General features: G+C 45.4%; 7 protein-coding genes across 7 annotated transcripts; 3 read left to right on the top strand and 4 right to left on the bottom strand. All coding sequences in view use genetic code 12, as the record gives it.

The window, feature by feature from the left end:
* Nucleotides 1–991: 991 nt before the first annotated feature.
* On the top strand, nucleotides 992–2,788 carry CXQ87_004704 (uncharacterized protein; the record flags this gene model as incomplete). Its single annotated transcript, XM_025483140.1, has 1 exon — nucleotides 992–2,788. One exon carries the CDS (start codon nucleotides 992–994, stop codon nucleotides 2,786–2,788), a length of 1,797 nt encoding a protein of 598 aa, XP_025337353.1.
* A 1,485-nt stretch (nucleotides 2,789–4,273) lies between these two features.
* CXQ87_004703 (uncharacterized protein) lies at nucleotides 4,274–5,908 on the top strand (the record flags this gene model as incomplete). The annotated part of the gene is made up of 2 exons (XM_025483139.1): nucleotides 4,274–5,076; nucleotides 5,518–5,908. The coding sequence occupies 2 exons, from the start codon at nucleotides 4,274–4,276 to the stop codon at nucleotides 5,906–5,908; spliced, it is 1,194 nt and encodes a 397-aa protein (XP_025337352.1).
* A 195-nt stretch (nucleotides 5,909–6,103) lies between these two features.
* Nucleotides 6,104–6,559, bottom strand: CXQ87_004702 (uncharacterized protein; the record flags this gene model as incomplete). Its single annotated transcript, XM_025483138.1, has 1 exon — nucleotides 6,104–6,559. The coding sequence occupies one exon, from the start codon at nucleotides 6,557–6,559 to the stop codon at nucleotides 6,104–6,106; it is 456 nt and encodes a 151-aa protein (XP_025337351.1).
* A 662-nt stretch (nucleotides 6,560–7,221) lies between these two features.
* Nucleotides 7,222–8,247, bottom strand: CXQ87_004701 (SDR family oxidoreductase; the record flags this gene model as incomplete). Its single annotated transcript, XM_025483137.1, has 1 exon — nucleotides 7,222–8,247. The coding sequence occupies one exon, from the start codon at nucleotides 8,245–8,247 to the stop codon at nucleotides 7,222–7,224; it is 1,026 nt and encodes a 341-aa protein (XP_025337350.1).
* Nucleotides 8,248–9,190: 943 nt separating this feature from the next.
* On the top strand, nucleotides 9,191–9,817 carry CXQ87_004700 (uncharacterized protein; the record flags this gene model as incomplete). Its single annotated transcript, XM_025483136.1, has 1 exon — nucleotides 9,191–9,817. The coding sequence occupies one exon, from the start codon at nucleotides 9,191–9,193 to the stop codon at nucleotides 9,815–9,817; it is 627 nt and encodes a 208-aa protein (XP_025337349.1).
* A 324-nt stretch (nucleotides 9,818–10,141) lies between these two features.
* On the bottom strand, nucleotides 10,142–10,777 carry CXQ87_004699 (uncharacterized protein; the record flags this gene model as incomplete). The annotated part of the gene is made up of 1 exon (XM_025483135.1): nucleotides 10,142–10,777. The coding sequence occupies one exon, from the start codon at nucleotides 10,775–10,777 to the stop codon at nucleotides 10,142–10,144; it is 636 nt and encodes a 211-aa protein (XP_025337348.1).
* Nucleotides 10,778–10,903: 126 nt separating this feature from the next.
* On the bottom strand, nucleotides 10,904–13,957 carry CXQ87_004698 (uncharacterized protein; the record flags this gene model as incomplete). Its single annotated transcript, XM_025483134.1, has 1 exon — nucleotides 10,904–13,957. The coding sequence occupies one exon, from the start codon at nucleotides 13,955–13,957 to the stop codon at nucleotides 10,904–10,906; it is 3,054 nt and encodes a 1,017-aa protein (XP_025337347.1).
* Nucleotides 13,958–15,635: the final 1,678 nt, after the last annotated feature.

Raw genomic sequence — 15,635 nt, 5'->3', positions numbered from 1 at the left:
TCAATAAACTCTATGGACTCTCTAGACCCACATGGGTATACGGCTGGCTGCATGTAGGAGAATCATCATCGGGTGAATTTTGGTTCTACAGAGTATGTCCACAGCATTTTTGGAATATCCTTCAAAGAATTGGTGTGGAAAGGAATCTGATGAATTTTGACGACCAATGTGGATGGGCATGTATGATGGTGAGGTTCGAGATCCATCTTTCTCATATCGCATGTTATCATTCTGTGAAATGCATGTATAAGGGAATTTTTGAAGCTTTGAGCTTTCTGCTTTTGACGCTAGTACTTTTTGCTTACTCGAGTTGCTTTTTTTGACATGATTGTGTTTGGTCTTTAATTTCAAATTTGGAAACAGCAATGGATATTGGGTGCAAAATGTTGAGAGAAATGCAGAGTCGTAAAAAAAGCGACATCATTATAACCAACCTAAGTGGAAATAATGGCAGACTTGCTAGTTTTTCTCTAAGTAACTTCACTCTTCCATGCAGCTGTGTTCTCTCATCACGAAGATGTCTTGCATTGTCATGCGAGCACCATAGGGCAACTCTTGTGGAAGGAACACAGGAGACCATGAATACAGAATTTTCAGTCTCTTTTGAATTTCTTTTAAGACACTTCGAGCAAAGTTTGGTCTACCTTCTGTGGACTACTACCGACCTTTTGAAATGAGCTTACTGTGAGCTGCTAGAGTAGTTATTATATTACACATTGCAGAATGTCACAGAATTATGTGAAAATTGCAAGAAAATATCACTAATGCTTTTGCTTGCATGACCACGGAGTTCATTTATAATATAAGGCTGACAATAGTTGCCTCAGCTTTATTCCCCAGAATTTGTACCAATGAACTCGACAAGCTTACATATCATTCAAAGGAAAAAGCCTCATGAAGGCATTATCCTTGCGGTTTCATATGAAATGGAAAACCGTCCCTCCAATTACATCTCACACGAGACTTTTGCGTGTAGAGTAGATGGAGAGTTATGGGGGTGAGTTCTCTCAATCTTCGTGAAGTTTCACCAGTGCCTCCAGATGTTCTTGAAGAGATGAAGAAGAATGAAGGCATGCTGAGCTTCGGCAAATCGTTAGATTTGACTGATGACAGAGGAAGGATAGTTTATTGTTTCACCAGAATGAACCAGCTTCTCACAAACCACTTTCCTTTTTTGAAAGGTTCGAAGAAGGATTCTATTGTGGGCATTCGTTGCCTTCAGGTCAGAGACGACCTTGTTCCCCTTGATGTCGGTGTGACCCCCTTAAGAGCCAAAAGCTCACCAGATACGCTGGAAAAGCTGGGGACTCTTGGGATTCTGGAGGATTTCGTCGACATTCAGAAAGAGGATACGATCAATGTAGAGCTCTTGGCGACATACAAGCCGCCTGAACAGTATGAGCTAATACTGCCTGGGAATATGGTGAAAAGCGGTTCATGTTTGAGTGATTTTGTTCAACTTGAGCTCAAGCAGACTAACACGTTTTTCTGTTCCTGTCACGGTGATATTTCCATAAACCACATTACTATTATTCTAGAGGAGCATCTGAGATTCCAGCACATAGCGCTGAAGGGTTGCTGTGTAACCGAGGATGTTCAAACAGTGGTCTTGAAAGACTCAAGCATCAACAATTTCATCTCCCACACTGACTTCAAGAATATCGGAACTGGGTTTTTCTATTTTCCAAAAGTGTCAATGTACAATTGCAACCTTCCAAATATTGGGCCCACCTACAGTTCGAACAAGTGCACTAGGAGTTATGTCATTCGATTCAATATCGATTTGGAATGTGGGTCGAAAAAGTGTTCGAAACATATCTCTACAACAATGGAAATTGCAGTTGCTACAGAGGTTGATCTGGCGGAGCCCATTCTTCAAATTCAAAAGAAGCAAGATGTGATGTTAGTTGAGAAATTCAAATTGGATTCTGATCTTGCGCAGAATGCTATTCAATATTGCATCGCAAGGCGAGACGAGATGACGTTGGACATGATTAGTTTTCACATTTCCTCTGTTGTTGAAGGCGATAAGGCTTTGGTAATAGCCACCTTAAACACAACTGACTGCTATGGCATGCAAAGTGAAAGAAAGGTGAAAGCGATCGAGTCAAGTGAAGTTCTAGCGTTGTATCCGAGAAAAGGGGTTTGGACAGTCAATGCTGCAATGTTGACTACTTCAATTGCTGGTATTCCGGGACGGATGTTTCAAGTTTCCAGGTTCGTGAATGTTTTTGATGAATTTCGGTTCTCAAACTCATACGGTTCCAGAGAGGGTCGCTATTCCTTCTTGTCTGATTATCGAGGAGTACTTACGGCTGGCCCAGGAATGACTCTCGATTCAACAATGACATTCAAATTCATTTCAAGTTGCCGTTCCTTTGTTTCAATTTACTTCAGCAATCTTGAAGTTATTCTTGGTCAGCAGACTGTGAAGCTCAACAAGAATTGCAGAGAAGCCTTTCACAAAGAGTACAAGTTGCATAGCGAACATGCTAAACATGTGAGTTTCCGAGAAATTGACGAAAACGGGCAAAAAAGTTTCTTGTTTGAAGGATTACTCGAAGGCTGCAAGATCCCGAATGTCTTGCCCTCCACCCTTTCCGACTGTTTCAACAAGAGCTACAAACTCAATGTTAGCTTGGAGGTGCATGCAAACGCATTGGGCTCTGGTGGCTATTTGGAGAGGATTGATTGTAAAGTTTCGGAAAGTATTGATGTTCTCATGGGCATCAATGAATGTTATCGTCTAATGGAGAAAGAAGGACACGAAAAAACCTATATTAACTAGACATCGGAAGCTGCAGTACCTTTGCAACCTTCAGTGAAGGGATGAAAAGGGTATTCTAGGGGCCCCCGGTCCTTTCGTTGGACAAGCGCTGATGTTCGCTCAACTAAATTCTATTTTGTGTCGACATTAGGAACTCTTGGAAGTGAACTTAACTCAGATGCTGATGAAATTGTGCCATGGAGTTGACTTCTTATTAAAGGTAGTCAGTGAGTTTTAAAGAACCTGCCAAGCTTTGACATGAGAAGATTCTTGTACCATAGATTTTACATCTCAGAATGAGAACGAGGTATTCATGATTTGGGGATCTGTTTCATGTTGAATCATGTTGAAGGGCCTGGTTGGGTGACGTGACTCTTCCTTGATAACTCTCATAAGATTCACGACTTCCATCGCCTTGAATCGATCCTTCAAATGCAGCGGTGGCCGTTCCAGTGGGAACATTTGGTTTTAAAGAGGGATGTACAAGGCTTTTTTTGGGATAATTTTTTAAAGAGTAGGTGTGGAGGGGAATCTGATGGATTTTGTGGATGGGCATGTATGTTGGTGAGGTTTGAGATCCATCCTTCTCATATTGCATGCTATCCTTCAGTGAAATGCATGTATAAGCAAGTTTCTGAAAGTCCTATGGTTGTTGCTTTTGTCGCTGGTACTTTTTGCTTACTCGAATTGCTTTTTTTGACATGATTGTATTTGGGCTTTGATTTCAAATTTGGAAACAGCAATGACTAATTGGTGCAAAATGTTGAGAAAAATGTAGAGTCGTGAAAAAAGCGCCATCATTTCACCCAACCAGAAATCGGAACAATGGCAAACTTGCTAGCCTCTCTCTTCGTAACGTCACTTTTCCATGCAGCTGTGTTCTCTCATAACGAAGATGTTTTGCATTGTCATGCGAGCACCATAGGGCAACTCTTGTGGAAGAAACAGAACCATGATTTCAGAGTCTCCAGTCTCTTGCCAATCTCTTCAAAGGTACCTCGAGCAAAGTTTGGTCTACTGTGGGACTACTACCGACCCTTTGAAATGAGCATACTGTGAGCAAATAGAGTAGTTATTATATTACACATTGCAGAATGTCTCGAAATTATTGGGACGCAAGAAAATATCATTATGCTTTTGCTTGCATGATCACGGAGTCCACCATGATGTTAAACTGGCAAAGTTGCCTCAGTTTTCATTTCCCAGTTTGTACCAATGAACTCGACAAGCTTACACATCATTGAAAGAGAAAGGATTTTTAACGGCATTAACCTTGCAATTATTACTGAGGTAGATGATCGCCCTTCAAACTACATTTCACACGAGACTTTTGTATGTAAGGTAGATGGAGAAGGTTGGTCGGTTAGCACTCTAAACCTTCGTGACATTTCAGCAGTCCCTCAAGATGTTCTTGAAGAGATGAAGAAGAATGAAGGCATACTGAGGTTTGGCAAATGGCCAGATTTGACTGATGACAGAGGAAGGATAGTTTATTGTTTCACCAGAATGAACCAGCTTCTAACCAACCACTTTCCTCCTTCGAAAGACTTGAAAAAGGATTCTCTTGTAGGCGTCCGCTGCCTTCAAATCAGAGACGACCTTGTTCCCCTTGATGTTGGTGTGACTCCATTAAGAGCCAGAAGCTCACTCAATACGCTGGATAGGCTGTATGCTCCAGAAGCTTTCGTTGATGTAACGGTAGAAAAGTCCATCGAAGTGGAACTTTTGGCAAAATACAAGCCTCCCAAACAGTATGAGCTAGTGCTGCCTGGAAACTTGGTGAAAAGCGGTTCATTTTTGAAGGACTTCGTTCAACTTGAGCTCAAGCTGACCAACACATTTTTCTGTTCCTGTGAAGGTGACGTCTTCATAAAACATATCACCATTATTCTAGAGGAGCATTTTAGATATCAGCACCTAGAGCTGAAGGGGTGCTGTGTATCCGAGGAAGTTCGGACAGTGGTCTTGAAAGACTCAAGCATCAACTATTCCATCTTCCATGCTGACTTTGAGAATACCGTAAATGGGTGTCTGTTTGTTCCAAAAGATTTGTTGCACGATTGCAACCTTCCAAATATTGGGCCCTCCTTCAGTTCGAACGAATGTACCCGAGGTTACGCAATTCGGTTCGATATCGATCTAGAATGTGCATCAAAGAAGTGTGCCCAGCGTATTTTCACTGTCATGGAAATTGCAGTTGCTACAGAGGTTGATCTGTCAGAGCCCATTCTCCAAGTTCATAAGAAGCAAGATGTGACGTTAGTTGAGAAATTCCCCTTGAACTCCAATCTCGCAGAGAATGCTATCCAGTATTGCTTTAAAAAGCGAGATGAGATGAAATTGGACTGTATTAGTTTTCATCTTTCCTCTGTTGTTGAAGGCGATAAGGCTTTGGTAATAGCCACCTTACATACAACTGACTGCTATGACATGCACAGTGAACGGAAGGTAAAAGAGTTAGAGTCAAGTGAAGGTCTAGCCTTGTATCCAAGAAAAGGAGTGTGGACGGTCAATGCAGCAGTTTTGACTACCTCAATTGCTGGCATTCCGGGACGGATGTTCCAAGTTTCAAAATTTGTGAATGCTTTTGATGACTTCCGATTTTCAAATAACTATGGTTCCAGAGAGGGTTGCTATTTCTTCCTGTCTGACCATCGAGGAGTACTTATGGCTGGCCCTGGAATGACTCTCGATTCAACAATCACGTTCAAATTCACTTCAAATCAACGTCCAGGTACGATTTACTTTAGCAATCTTGAAGTTATTCTAGGTCAGCAGACTGTGATGCTCAACAAGACTTGCAGAGAAGCCGTCCACAAAGAGTACAAATTGCATAGCAGAAATGGTAAACGTCTAAGTTTCCGAGAAGTTGACGAAAACGGGCAGAAGAGTTTCGTATTTGAAGGATTACTTGAAGGCTGCAAGATCCCGAATGTCTTGCCCTCCACCCATTCCAACGATTTACACAAGGGCTACAAACTTAATGTAAGCATAGAGGCACATGGAGTTACATTGGGTTCTGGTGGCTGTATGGAGAGGATTGATTGTAAAGTCTCGGAGAGTATTGAAGTCCTCATGGGCATCAATGAGTGTTACCGTCTAGTGAGAAAAGAAGGACACGAAAAAACCTATATTAAGTAGATAACGGAAGCTTCAGTAACCTTTGCAAACTCCAGTAAAAAGTTCAAAGGGTGCTTTGGGAGGCCTCCGGCCCTTTCGTTGGACAAGCGCTGATGTTCGCTCAAATAAATTCTATTTTTGTGTCGACATTAGGAACTCTTGGAAGTGAACTTAACTCAGATGCTGATGAAATTGTGCCGTGGAGTTGACTTCTTATTAAAGGTAGTCAGTGAGTTTTAAAGAACCTGCCAAGCTTTGACATGAGAAGATTCTCGTACCATAGTCGGCGTGTGCGCTTCTGTTGTAACAGTGGTCAATCGCAACGACGTCGAGGACGTAGTGGCCAAGAATTGAGAGAAAAGTAGGAAGAATGTACTTTTCAAATTGCAGTTTGTCAAGTGTCAACGACTCTTGGACACCCTTGATGAATTGCGCCAAAGGATTTTCCGGAACATGGGGCTTTGATTCGGAAGTAAAGCTCAGATACTCCATGCCCAGATTAGTGGCAGTTGCGAAGGTAATGAAGTTGTCGGTCGAAATTTGTTGGTTTGTGAGAGAAGGAGTATTAACACTGGTGCTAGATCCTTGTTGGGAGTCCAGATCATTCAGTTTCAGAGCCAGAGTCGAGGTAGAGGAAAATGCCCACCAGCCAAGTAAACCTGAGAAGAACATGGAGAAAACAAGCGAAGTACGACGATTTATCGGTAGTCGATATTTCGGGCTTTCGGGACGGCATCATTTTGGTATATCTGATATTCATGATTGTTGTGGAAGAAAAGAGTAGTAAAGGGGGGGAGCGGCTCTGGGGTTGGCTGCAAAAAACACTGAAATCGCGTCATGCCTCCTCGAGTACCACCAATATCTAACTCATAAATGTCGTCCGTGGCTACGTTGGGGCATTGCTTCGAAAGCAAAGGAATCTGCATTTTCAAAATGGGACTCTAGCTCGTACATCTAGGTTCAGCTCATGTAGTATGGTGGTTCTATAGCAAGATTCAGTGACAATCTCAGTAGCATCAAGGAGTCACCTCAGATAGTAGACAGAAGAAGTGATTCTCCTTTGGCTCAATATGGCAAGTCTTACATCTGCGATAATTGGCAGCGTCCGGGTGTCATCAGCAGCATTGGGTTCCTCGATGGGTCTGTTCATGAGAGTTGCACCATGAGAGGCGGATCCTGAGGGTCTTTCAAAGCCTGCTATCAACTTATTAGAACAGAAGTACATCTAGTACTCAAATGGAGAGCCTGGTGCATTGGTGCTGCCCAATAGCTCTGCGGACTTTTACGTTCACCTTATTTTACGGCTCACAGGGAGCCTGGATCCTCGAATGCTCCTAGATCCTCGAATTATCCTGGATCTGCTTCACTGTATCCACAATGACCTTTTCAAAAGGCACAAAGTCGAACTGAAGCAAATCCCTGCTTCTGCCGTTCCTCTTCTCAGCCATGTGTGCAACGTCCTGCGGCCCATTGCCTGGTTTGCCCTTTGGAATTGCCAAACCCGGAAAGTTCTTGTGTATAGCATCAAGCATCATCTGGACGCTGAAGTTGCCGTTGGTCATGTAGAGCCTCTTTCCGGCAGTTTCGTCTTTCTGGAACGCAAGCAAATGCGCCCTGGCAACGTCTCTCACGTCGATAAACCCGCCGGTGTCGTTTGACCAATCGTCGCCCTCCTTCAACTTGAGCAACCCACGGATCATCTCGTTGGACGTGTTCAACTTGCCCTCTGCCTCGTTGTCGAAGGCCTGGGGTCCGAAAACGTAGACGGGATTGATAGCGGTGGTCTCTGGAAAAGGATCCATTTTTGCATACTTCCACGCTGTCCTCTCTGCAAACGTTTTGGCTCCGTAGTAGGCGCTGATGGGGTCCTTTATGGCCTCCTCGTAGGTGATGGTATTCCACGATGATTCGTCGAACTTCAAGCCTGTAGTTTGTTCGCCTTCGGCCGAATACAATGCTGCATCGCTTGACGTGATCACCACTCTCTGGACGCTTTCGTTTCCGTTTCGAATCTGCTTCAGAATCGCCTCAAACACGCTCTCAGTGCCTCTGATCGCTGGAATCACCAAATCGTGCTCGGGATCCTCCGTGTCATAGAAAAACGGCGACGCCGTGTGAAGAACAACATCCAAGTTCTGATGCTTGTCAAAAACAGCGTCAAACGCGTTGGCTTTGCTGATATCTGGAACCAACTCGTACTCAAAAGAGCCACCCAAACCGTCCACGTTTTTCTTCAATCTGTCTCCCTTGGCCGCCAGACGAACAGTGCCAACGACCTTGTACCCCTCCTTCACCAATTGCTTCACAATGTGCTGTGCTATAAAGCCCGAGGCTCCAGTCACCAAAACAGTCTGGTTCATAGTTGCAACTTCAAGGTGCGCACTGTGATAAGATAAGCGACCGACGTATTGGATTGCCAATTTGGTCTGGGTGGTTTGGGTGGAGGAATCTTGATGTCCAGGTTTTGTGGAGATAGTGGTGGGACTAGGGTTTTGGGTTTTGGACTTTCGTAGTTCACCGTACTGGATTCGATGAGAATGGATTTTTCAGTGCATCCGAGGGTGATATCTAGCACGAAGCACAAAGTCAGGAAAAGTCGGGCTGATTTGTAGTCTCTTCGTCTTTAGAATTTATTGAAGAGTGCTTTCAGAAAAAATGGTCATTTGGCAATATGGGTACTTGCCGCTATGAACTGTGGTATCACTGCTGCTAGTTTAGCACCACGAGGTCCAACACTGAATTCTCCATATCATTATTTCTTCCAGCCTTTCCATGTTTTTTCCTCGTCCATATAAAAGAACTATCTTTGAATCGATTTTAGTCACTCCATTCAAATAGGTCTCCCTACTATCTTATCTAGAGGCCTCCCTACTATCTTATCTCACGGCTTACCTACCCACTCAACCAAACCACCAATTGACCTTCAATTCTCTTACTAACCCAAGTCTTCAACTTCTTGATCCTCACTCTCTACTTCACCACCTAATTGACTTCTGAGTTGACTCGTTTACCCACCTGGCTCCCCATCTGACCACCCACCCTTAGCGGCTTTGGCTGCGAAACCTAGATCCCATTACCACCCACATGGCACATCCACAAAACCAAACCGCCAGAGCCTCCTCGATCACCAAATCCAATAAAAGGCATTCTTCTTAAAACGAACTTAAACTTCCCGTTTCCTTACATTTTTTGTCCCGCTACATCGTTACTAAAACACCCCTCCCCATTGGTCTGACTCACAGATAGCGCACTCGCGCTTATCAGTACCTGATCCGTTTGCAACCATTTCCTACTACTCTCTTCATGTACATCCCAAACCACTACAACGAGGACCGCTGGGAGCAGAAGGAGCTGCTTATCGTGCACCACCCGCTAGGCACTTTGGTCACTTTTGACCAGAAAATCATCGCCAACCATGTTCCGTTCTTTCTCCACACCGATAAGGAAACTGGAAAACGCTATCTTCAAGCACACTTGGCGAAGAAGAACCACCAGATCCCGCTGCTCCAGGAAAACGATCACGTTTTGGTGATCTTCCAATCGCCCGACTCCTACATATCGCCCTCGTATTATCCGGAAAAGCAGAAGACTCACAAGTTCGTCCCCACATGGGACTTTGCCTCGCTCCATGTCTACGGAAAATCCAGAATTGTGGATGATTTTGACTTTGTCAGACAGCAGTTGGTGAATTTCACCAATCAGAACGAGTCGGCCCGTGAAAAGCCCTGGAAGGTGACGGATGCTCCTGAAGGGTACCTCAAGATCATGCAAAAGGCCATCACGGGGCTTGAAATCGAGATTACTGAAACAGAGTGTAAGTACAAGTTTGAGCAGAAAATGGCACAGGAGAACATCGACGGAGTTGTGGCTGGGTTGGCTCACGATGGTGTGGCTGAGGTCTCCAACTTGGTGAAGCAGACCAACAGCTAGAACAGAGGTTTACAGACATGGAGGATTGGAGTTTTCGAAGATGTGACTAAGGATTCGATCTTAGACGGTGTATGTGCATATATTACAATTCGACTGCTTTACAGCTATGGGGCAGGGCTTATGGCGTGAGCTATCGTCGTATATCTAAGCGACGCTGCAACCACCTCACCTCGTCGTTAATAGAGAGCTATGTAAAAGCAAAGAGCTCGTATCTCTTTCCCTAACGTGTATTGTCCTTCGGACTGACTTCGTCAGCGGTTTTCGTCTAACCTTTATTTGCGATCATCGCTGGCCCAGCAGCATCTTCGTCCTCGCCTCTGCAACCTAGTAAGGGTTGAATCTGCTACCACGGAAGCCACCGCCGCCACGGAATCCACGACCACGGCTTCTGAAATTTCCTCTGCCACGGATTCCACGGCCTCTGCCACGGCCCCTCACGAAAGAAGGCACGTTGGTTCTCTTCAAACTCACTTTGAGCGGTCTGCCACGGAACTCAGAGCCGTCTTGCGTCGCCACGGCCTTGTGGGCACCCTCGGCTGTTTCAAACTCCAAGTAGGCGAAACCTTTGGGCTGTCCTGTGATCTTGTTCGTTTGAATGGTCAATCTTTCCACCACGCCGCAAGAGGCAAAATGCAGCTGCAACTCCATTGGCACCGTGCCGTAGTCCACATTGCCAATGTACACTGACCTGGAATCAATTTCAGCCTGAATGGCCGCTTTTTCAGCTCCCTCAGGATCGTTTGAACGAAGAGCAGCTCCTGCCTGTGCATTAAGCTCATTCAAAGCATCAGCTTCTTTTTCTGTCTGCTGTAACCTCTCTTCAGGCGAGAGCTGTTTACCTTGCTCTGCTTGTAGTTCTTCACCCTGTTGCTGCTCGTAGTTGTCGATATCAATGTCCTCTTGCATGGCATCGTCTCGCGTAACATTGGCCTGCTGATCCAATTGAACAGGTTCCGACATTGTCTCTGTGATTAGTCAGTTGAAAAAGTAGTAGTTGGTTACGCGAGATTGCGATTTTTAATGCCCCACTGGTTACGTGCGGCTACACGCAGGCCAGAGCGTTATCAACGGTTTTCAACTCCACAGTTACACCGGTGGGAGGTTTCTGTCTCTCGTAAAAGACAGCTTATTGGCTTTGATGGTTCTCGGAGTCGATGCCGGAATTGGTTTGGGTCGCTGGCTAGGACTCGAACTGGAGATGTCTTCTCTGATAGTGCCGTACCCGCGGCGTCCTTTCTTTCTGAGTCCTGAGGCCAGTAGTAACGATTCGGTTTCGTCTCTGTTGAGATCGTCGTCACTTTCGTATCCATTGTCGTAGCCGGCGTTGGTGTCCTCGTCTGACGTCACACGCATAAATGTCGAACCAGGCGGCGTGGGGAATCCAGTAGGTGAATTCAACGGTTTTGGCTGCTGTCTAGGTCGATTACCGAGGAACACCATGATCGATGTGAAAAGAGTTCCGACGAGGAGAACGCCGAAAAGCACTCCAATGGCCACACTGAACCAGCCAATGTGGACATGAAGGAAATCATCGTCATGCGAGAACCAGGCCAAATTCAACGGCTTGTCAATCAAGAAAACACAGCTGGCGTTGCTGTTGACAGATGTGCAGCCGTGAGTCACAATCTTGACCTCCTTGTCCTTGTTGTAGCCAAAGAGTTCAGTACGGTTGGTCCTCAATCTAAGGTAGGTCTTGCCGGTATCGAAATTCTTGCGACAATCAAAGACACCGTCGGAGCGGTTCGTCTGGATAGTGAAGGTCAGGTTTGTTTCAAAATGTTGAGATACGCAGTGCTTGAGAGTTCGGGCGTCCTCGTTATGCAATAAATGGAGCTGTAGAAATTCCGGAAGATGAACAAAATCCTTGGTGACATTCATGGATTCAAGTGACTCTGGGCGTGGGGCAAGGATTGAGTAGTCGGTAGCAAACTCTTTCTTGCCAAGCCCCAAAGCATCTCTTAATTCTGGAAACACAGAAATAAGGGACGTGATTGAAAAGCGCTCCTTCTTACCCTCAGTGGTCTCAAGCAAGTCCCGGAAGGAGACGTAGAAGTCCTGGGGAAGCATGAGCTTATTAGTAATGTGAATCACACCCTGGTTGAAAAGAACGTCGGAGTTAAGGGGCACTGAGAGAGGTGTGTCGTTAAGCTTGATAATGTGGTTGAAATCTCCAGTGCGGTAGCTCTCGCTGATGTTGATGGCGTCACCTCGGAGGGTCTTGGCGATTCTAGATGTTTCAATGTCGTCGTCGAGGCCAAAATCAGAATAAATAAGATCCTCAATGAAGAGTCCCTTGAGCACATCCTTCATTTTCTTGGGATGTGCTTCCAAAAACTTGAGAACAAGTCCAAGGTTCTTGATGGAGGCATCGTGTCGATCTTGTACACCAGAAAGGGGTTCCCATATGGTATGACCACACGGCAAGATTATGGAGTAACCCTTTCTGTTTTGCTTCACCGAATTGAGACCATGTTTGCTCAAATGCTCCAAGGTCCACATGCAAAATTCCTTGTCAATCTCAATGTGCTCCAAGCGACCGTTAACAGCGCCTTCAGTGAGGAGATCTGCCAATGTATGTTTAAGTGAGGAAGGCGGCTCGAGTGTTTTATCTCCAATGTAGATGGATGTATTTCCAGCAGCAATATGAGGCTGTCCAAACGCATTAATGTCGTTATTGAAGGTAGTCACAGCTTTTCCATTGTGATGTCCGCCCGTCACTTTAACCTTGAAGCACAGACCAATGCGCTTGTTCAGACAAAGCTTTGATGTCAAAAGCCGCTGGTATCTCTGGTTTGACTTTTGACCCAGCGCAGGCTCCAACTGGCCCTCCATGAATTTGTATAGAGTATTTTGTTTATTACTGAACGACGAGGCCACCACTTCATCATCGTCCTGGAGATCGTCACGATCCAAGGCATCCAAAAGAATGGTTTGGTTGGTGGTCTTACCGTTGATGAGTTTCCCTAGCTTGCGGAACATGAGCTCGTTCACAAACTGGGAGTAATGCAATGAGTAGAGTATCTTGCGCGGGACAAGAGTAGGTACTCGGAAATCCAATGCCAGGAAGAAAGAGCTGTTTGGGTTGCTTTCGGCATCGAAAATGTGAACAATACCGTCCCGGGCACTAAGACCAGTTGAGTTGACGGAGGACCGAATGCTATTATTAATTATCAACTGGTGTGTCTTGGTGTCAAGCGAAAAGCTGTAGTCCCAATGAGGAGGTGCCGGAGTGATGGGATTCTTCCTTTTGCTCAGAATGTCCACATCAGAGCACGTTCCGTTGACTCCATCCACGAGTTCTGGAATGAGCCAGAAGCTGATCATGTCACTGACGTCTCTGGAGAGTTCACTAATGGCGTCCTTCGAAGTGTCAAAGGTTTTGTCCACCAGGGACTCAAACAAAGCGGTATAGTATCGTATTTCCACATCCAGAAGCAGCTTCTCGACCATGTCGTCCAGCGGTACAATCACTGTGGATGTGTTGCCGAGGAACTCAGGACAGGTGGGTCCCCGGATCCTCGGATGCAAGAAAACCAGCTGGAAGAGTCGTTTGACGAAACTCATCTTGTGGCCATTGATGTAATCCGTGTTTCTGTCCAAGAGGAGCTCGCATATGCTTGGCTGGAGCGGAAGGAGGTGGTCGATCGCCTGGACGAACGAATGCTGGTGTTTGGCGTAGAAATCGAATTCCACAATCTGGGCCACGTCGTTGACATAGTACTGCTTCTGGTCCAAGTCAGCCAGCAACTTGAGCGGGAATGTAACGTTGCGGCTGGGCGTTTCCCTCAATATGTACAAGGAGTCAGCCACCATGTCCCTTGTGTCCAAGTAGCCAATTCGTAGTTTCTGGTCTGCAAAGTAACGCAAGAGGTTTTGATGCGTATCGTTGCCCAAAACCTCATCGTCCACGAAAGCCAGATTGACGGGAGCAAAAAGCGTCACGTTTTGAAGCGAATTGATCAACGGAACCAAGCCGTTTCGCTGGAGGTGTCTAATAAAGTAGGAGAACTGAACCTCGGATGAAAGGTAGTCGACTATGGAGGACGGCGACGGTTCTGGCGGAATCGAGGTCGATGTGGGTTTTGCCGAAATAGGAAGTGCTAGCAAAGCAAGCCATAGGCATATTGCAATCGGAAGCATAAAGAAGGTGTGGTTTGTGATATGCTCGTGATGAAGGTATAAGCGTATACGCAGGATGATGATAACGATAACGGCATGTGGCTTTGCCGGGGAGGTGGTGAAGAGGAGTAACGATTTCTGACTTTTGTTTTTTAAAATGGTAAGATTCTGAAAATTTCTGGTTCTGTTCGGTTTGTGTGAGGTGCTCCTCGAGGTCCTCGGAAGATCGGCATGTGTATTTTCTGTCAGGTGCCCCATTGCTGAAAACGGATTTAGACAGGCTTGGGAGGGGCGGATAAGCCGAGGGGCTGTTTTTGAATCTTTTTCCAAAACCTTGGTTTTTGTTTCCGGATGTCGCTTTTGTGTCTCATTTTGAATCTCTGATCGTACAGATAAGACGCATGGGTGTACCACCTTTGACAAGGCAGGGCATCGTGGAAAGGTATTGTGTGATTGTGTTACGGAGTGATGTCATAAAAGGCTGGTTGGTTTTTAGGTAGGTTTTTGGGTAGGTTCTGATTGGTAGTTGGGGAGAGAGGATATCCTCATGGTGGGTGAACATGGGTCTAGAACTAGCTTAAGGGTGTTAGGAACACGCTAGGACGATTTATACACCCTTCACAATAAGCGTGTCAGATATGAAACATAGACGAGGAGGTTCGTCAGAGCTAGTTTCCTGATTTGAAGAACACTAGGTGATACACGGTGTAACAGGAAACTCACGGTTTATCAGATAAAGAGCCGCTTTATGGAAATTCCTGGTAACGTAAGATGACAACAAACTCTATCTATGTTCAAGTATTTAAGTGCTTTAGCCCGAAGTTAAGGAAGTCATATCTGAGTGTTATTGGTAATTTGCTATGCATCCGAGCATCCTAACAACGGGTCTCAGTTATCTATAACAAAACGTCCAAGACGTAATGTATAATCTAAATAGTTGGTGTGGGCTATTCGTTGTTAAGCAATAGTTTTCGTAGAGTGTACTGCTTCACAGAAATATTCATGTCTCAGTGAGGAAACCCATCGACCACTCACAACCTCCCAAAACACATCAAAACTTCAAAAACCCAAAATCCACAAACCCGCCCCTCGACTGCAAACCTGCTGAATCTCCTTTGTTGCCACGGCAAATGGAGAAATTATCAGCGGAGATCCTGGAAGATCCCAAATTAGGATAATTTTCCGTTCGGGATCCAGCGGAGAAACCTCCCCAACTCCCTCCGGAGGTGATTCTCCAGAAATCAAACAATGGACGCTGGCAGCGAGTCTGGCCCGGAAAAATGAAAAATCCAGCAGACGAGATGATTTTTGGTTGCCAAAGTCAGCTAACCAATGTGGCGGCCATGTTGTGGTGTAGCTCAAAGCAGGCAAAACCTAATCTACAAACCTCTTTTAAATGCCCTCAATTCTTCAAAGTAGCTACAGATAAAACGCTGGCCTCCGGGCCAACGGACCCAACAACACCATCTACAACGGCTAAATCTTCTCCAGCCTATTGTTCGCTTTGAGTTACCAGTTTGTGTCCTTCCAGACTCCATTGTGTTTCCGCCGAAACGTCTCCAAGAGCCCGAGGCCATTGTGCCATTGGCTGCATCTAGTCACTGGTGTCAATGCTACAATTGAAGACAAAGAAGATTTTGTGCTTTGGCTTTACGGCAGCAGTATCGGGCCAATCAAGAGGGTACAGTAAAACGCCTTT

This window comes from Candidozyma duobushaemuli (assembly GCF_002926085.2).
Source record: "Candidozyma duobushaemuli strain B09383 chromosome Unknown F_B09383, whole genome shotgun sequence".
NCBI classification, from domain to species: domain Eukaryota; kingdom Fungi; phylum Ascomycota; class Pichiomycetes; order Serinales; family Metschnikowiaceae; genus Candidozyma; species Candidozyma duobushaemuli.
Note: the sequence above shows the minus strand (reverse complement) of the source record. Positions and strands in the feature narration are given on the sequence as shown.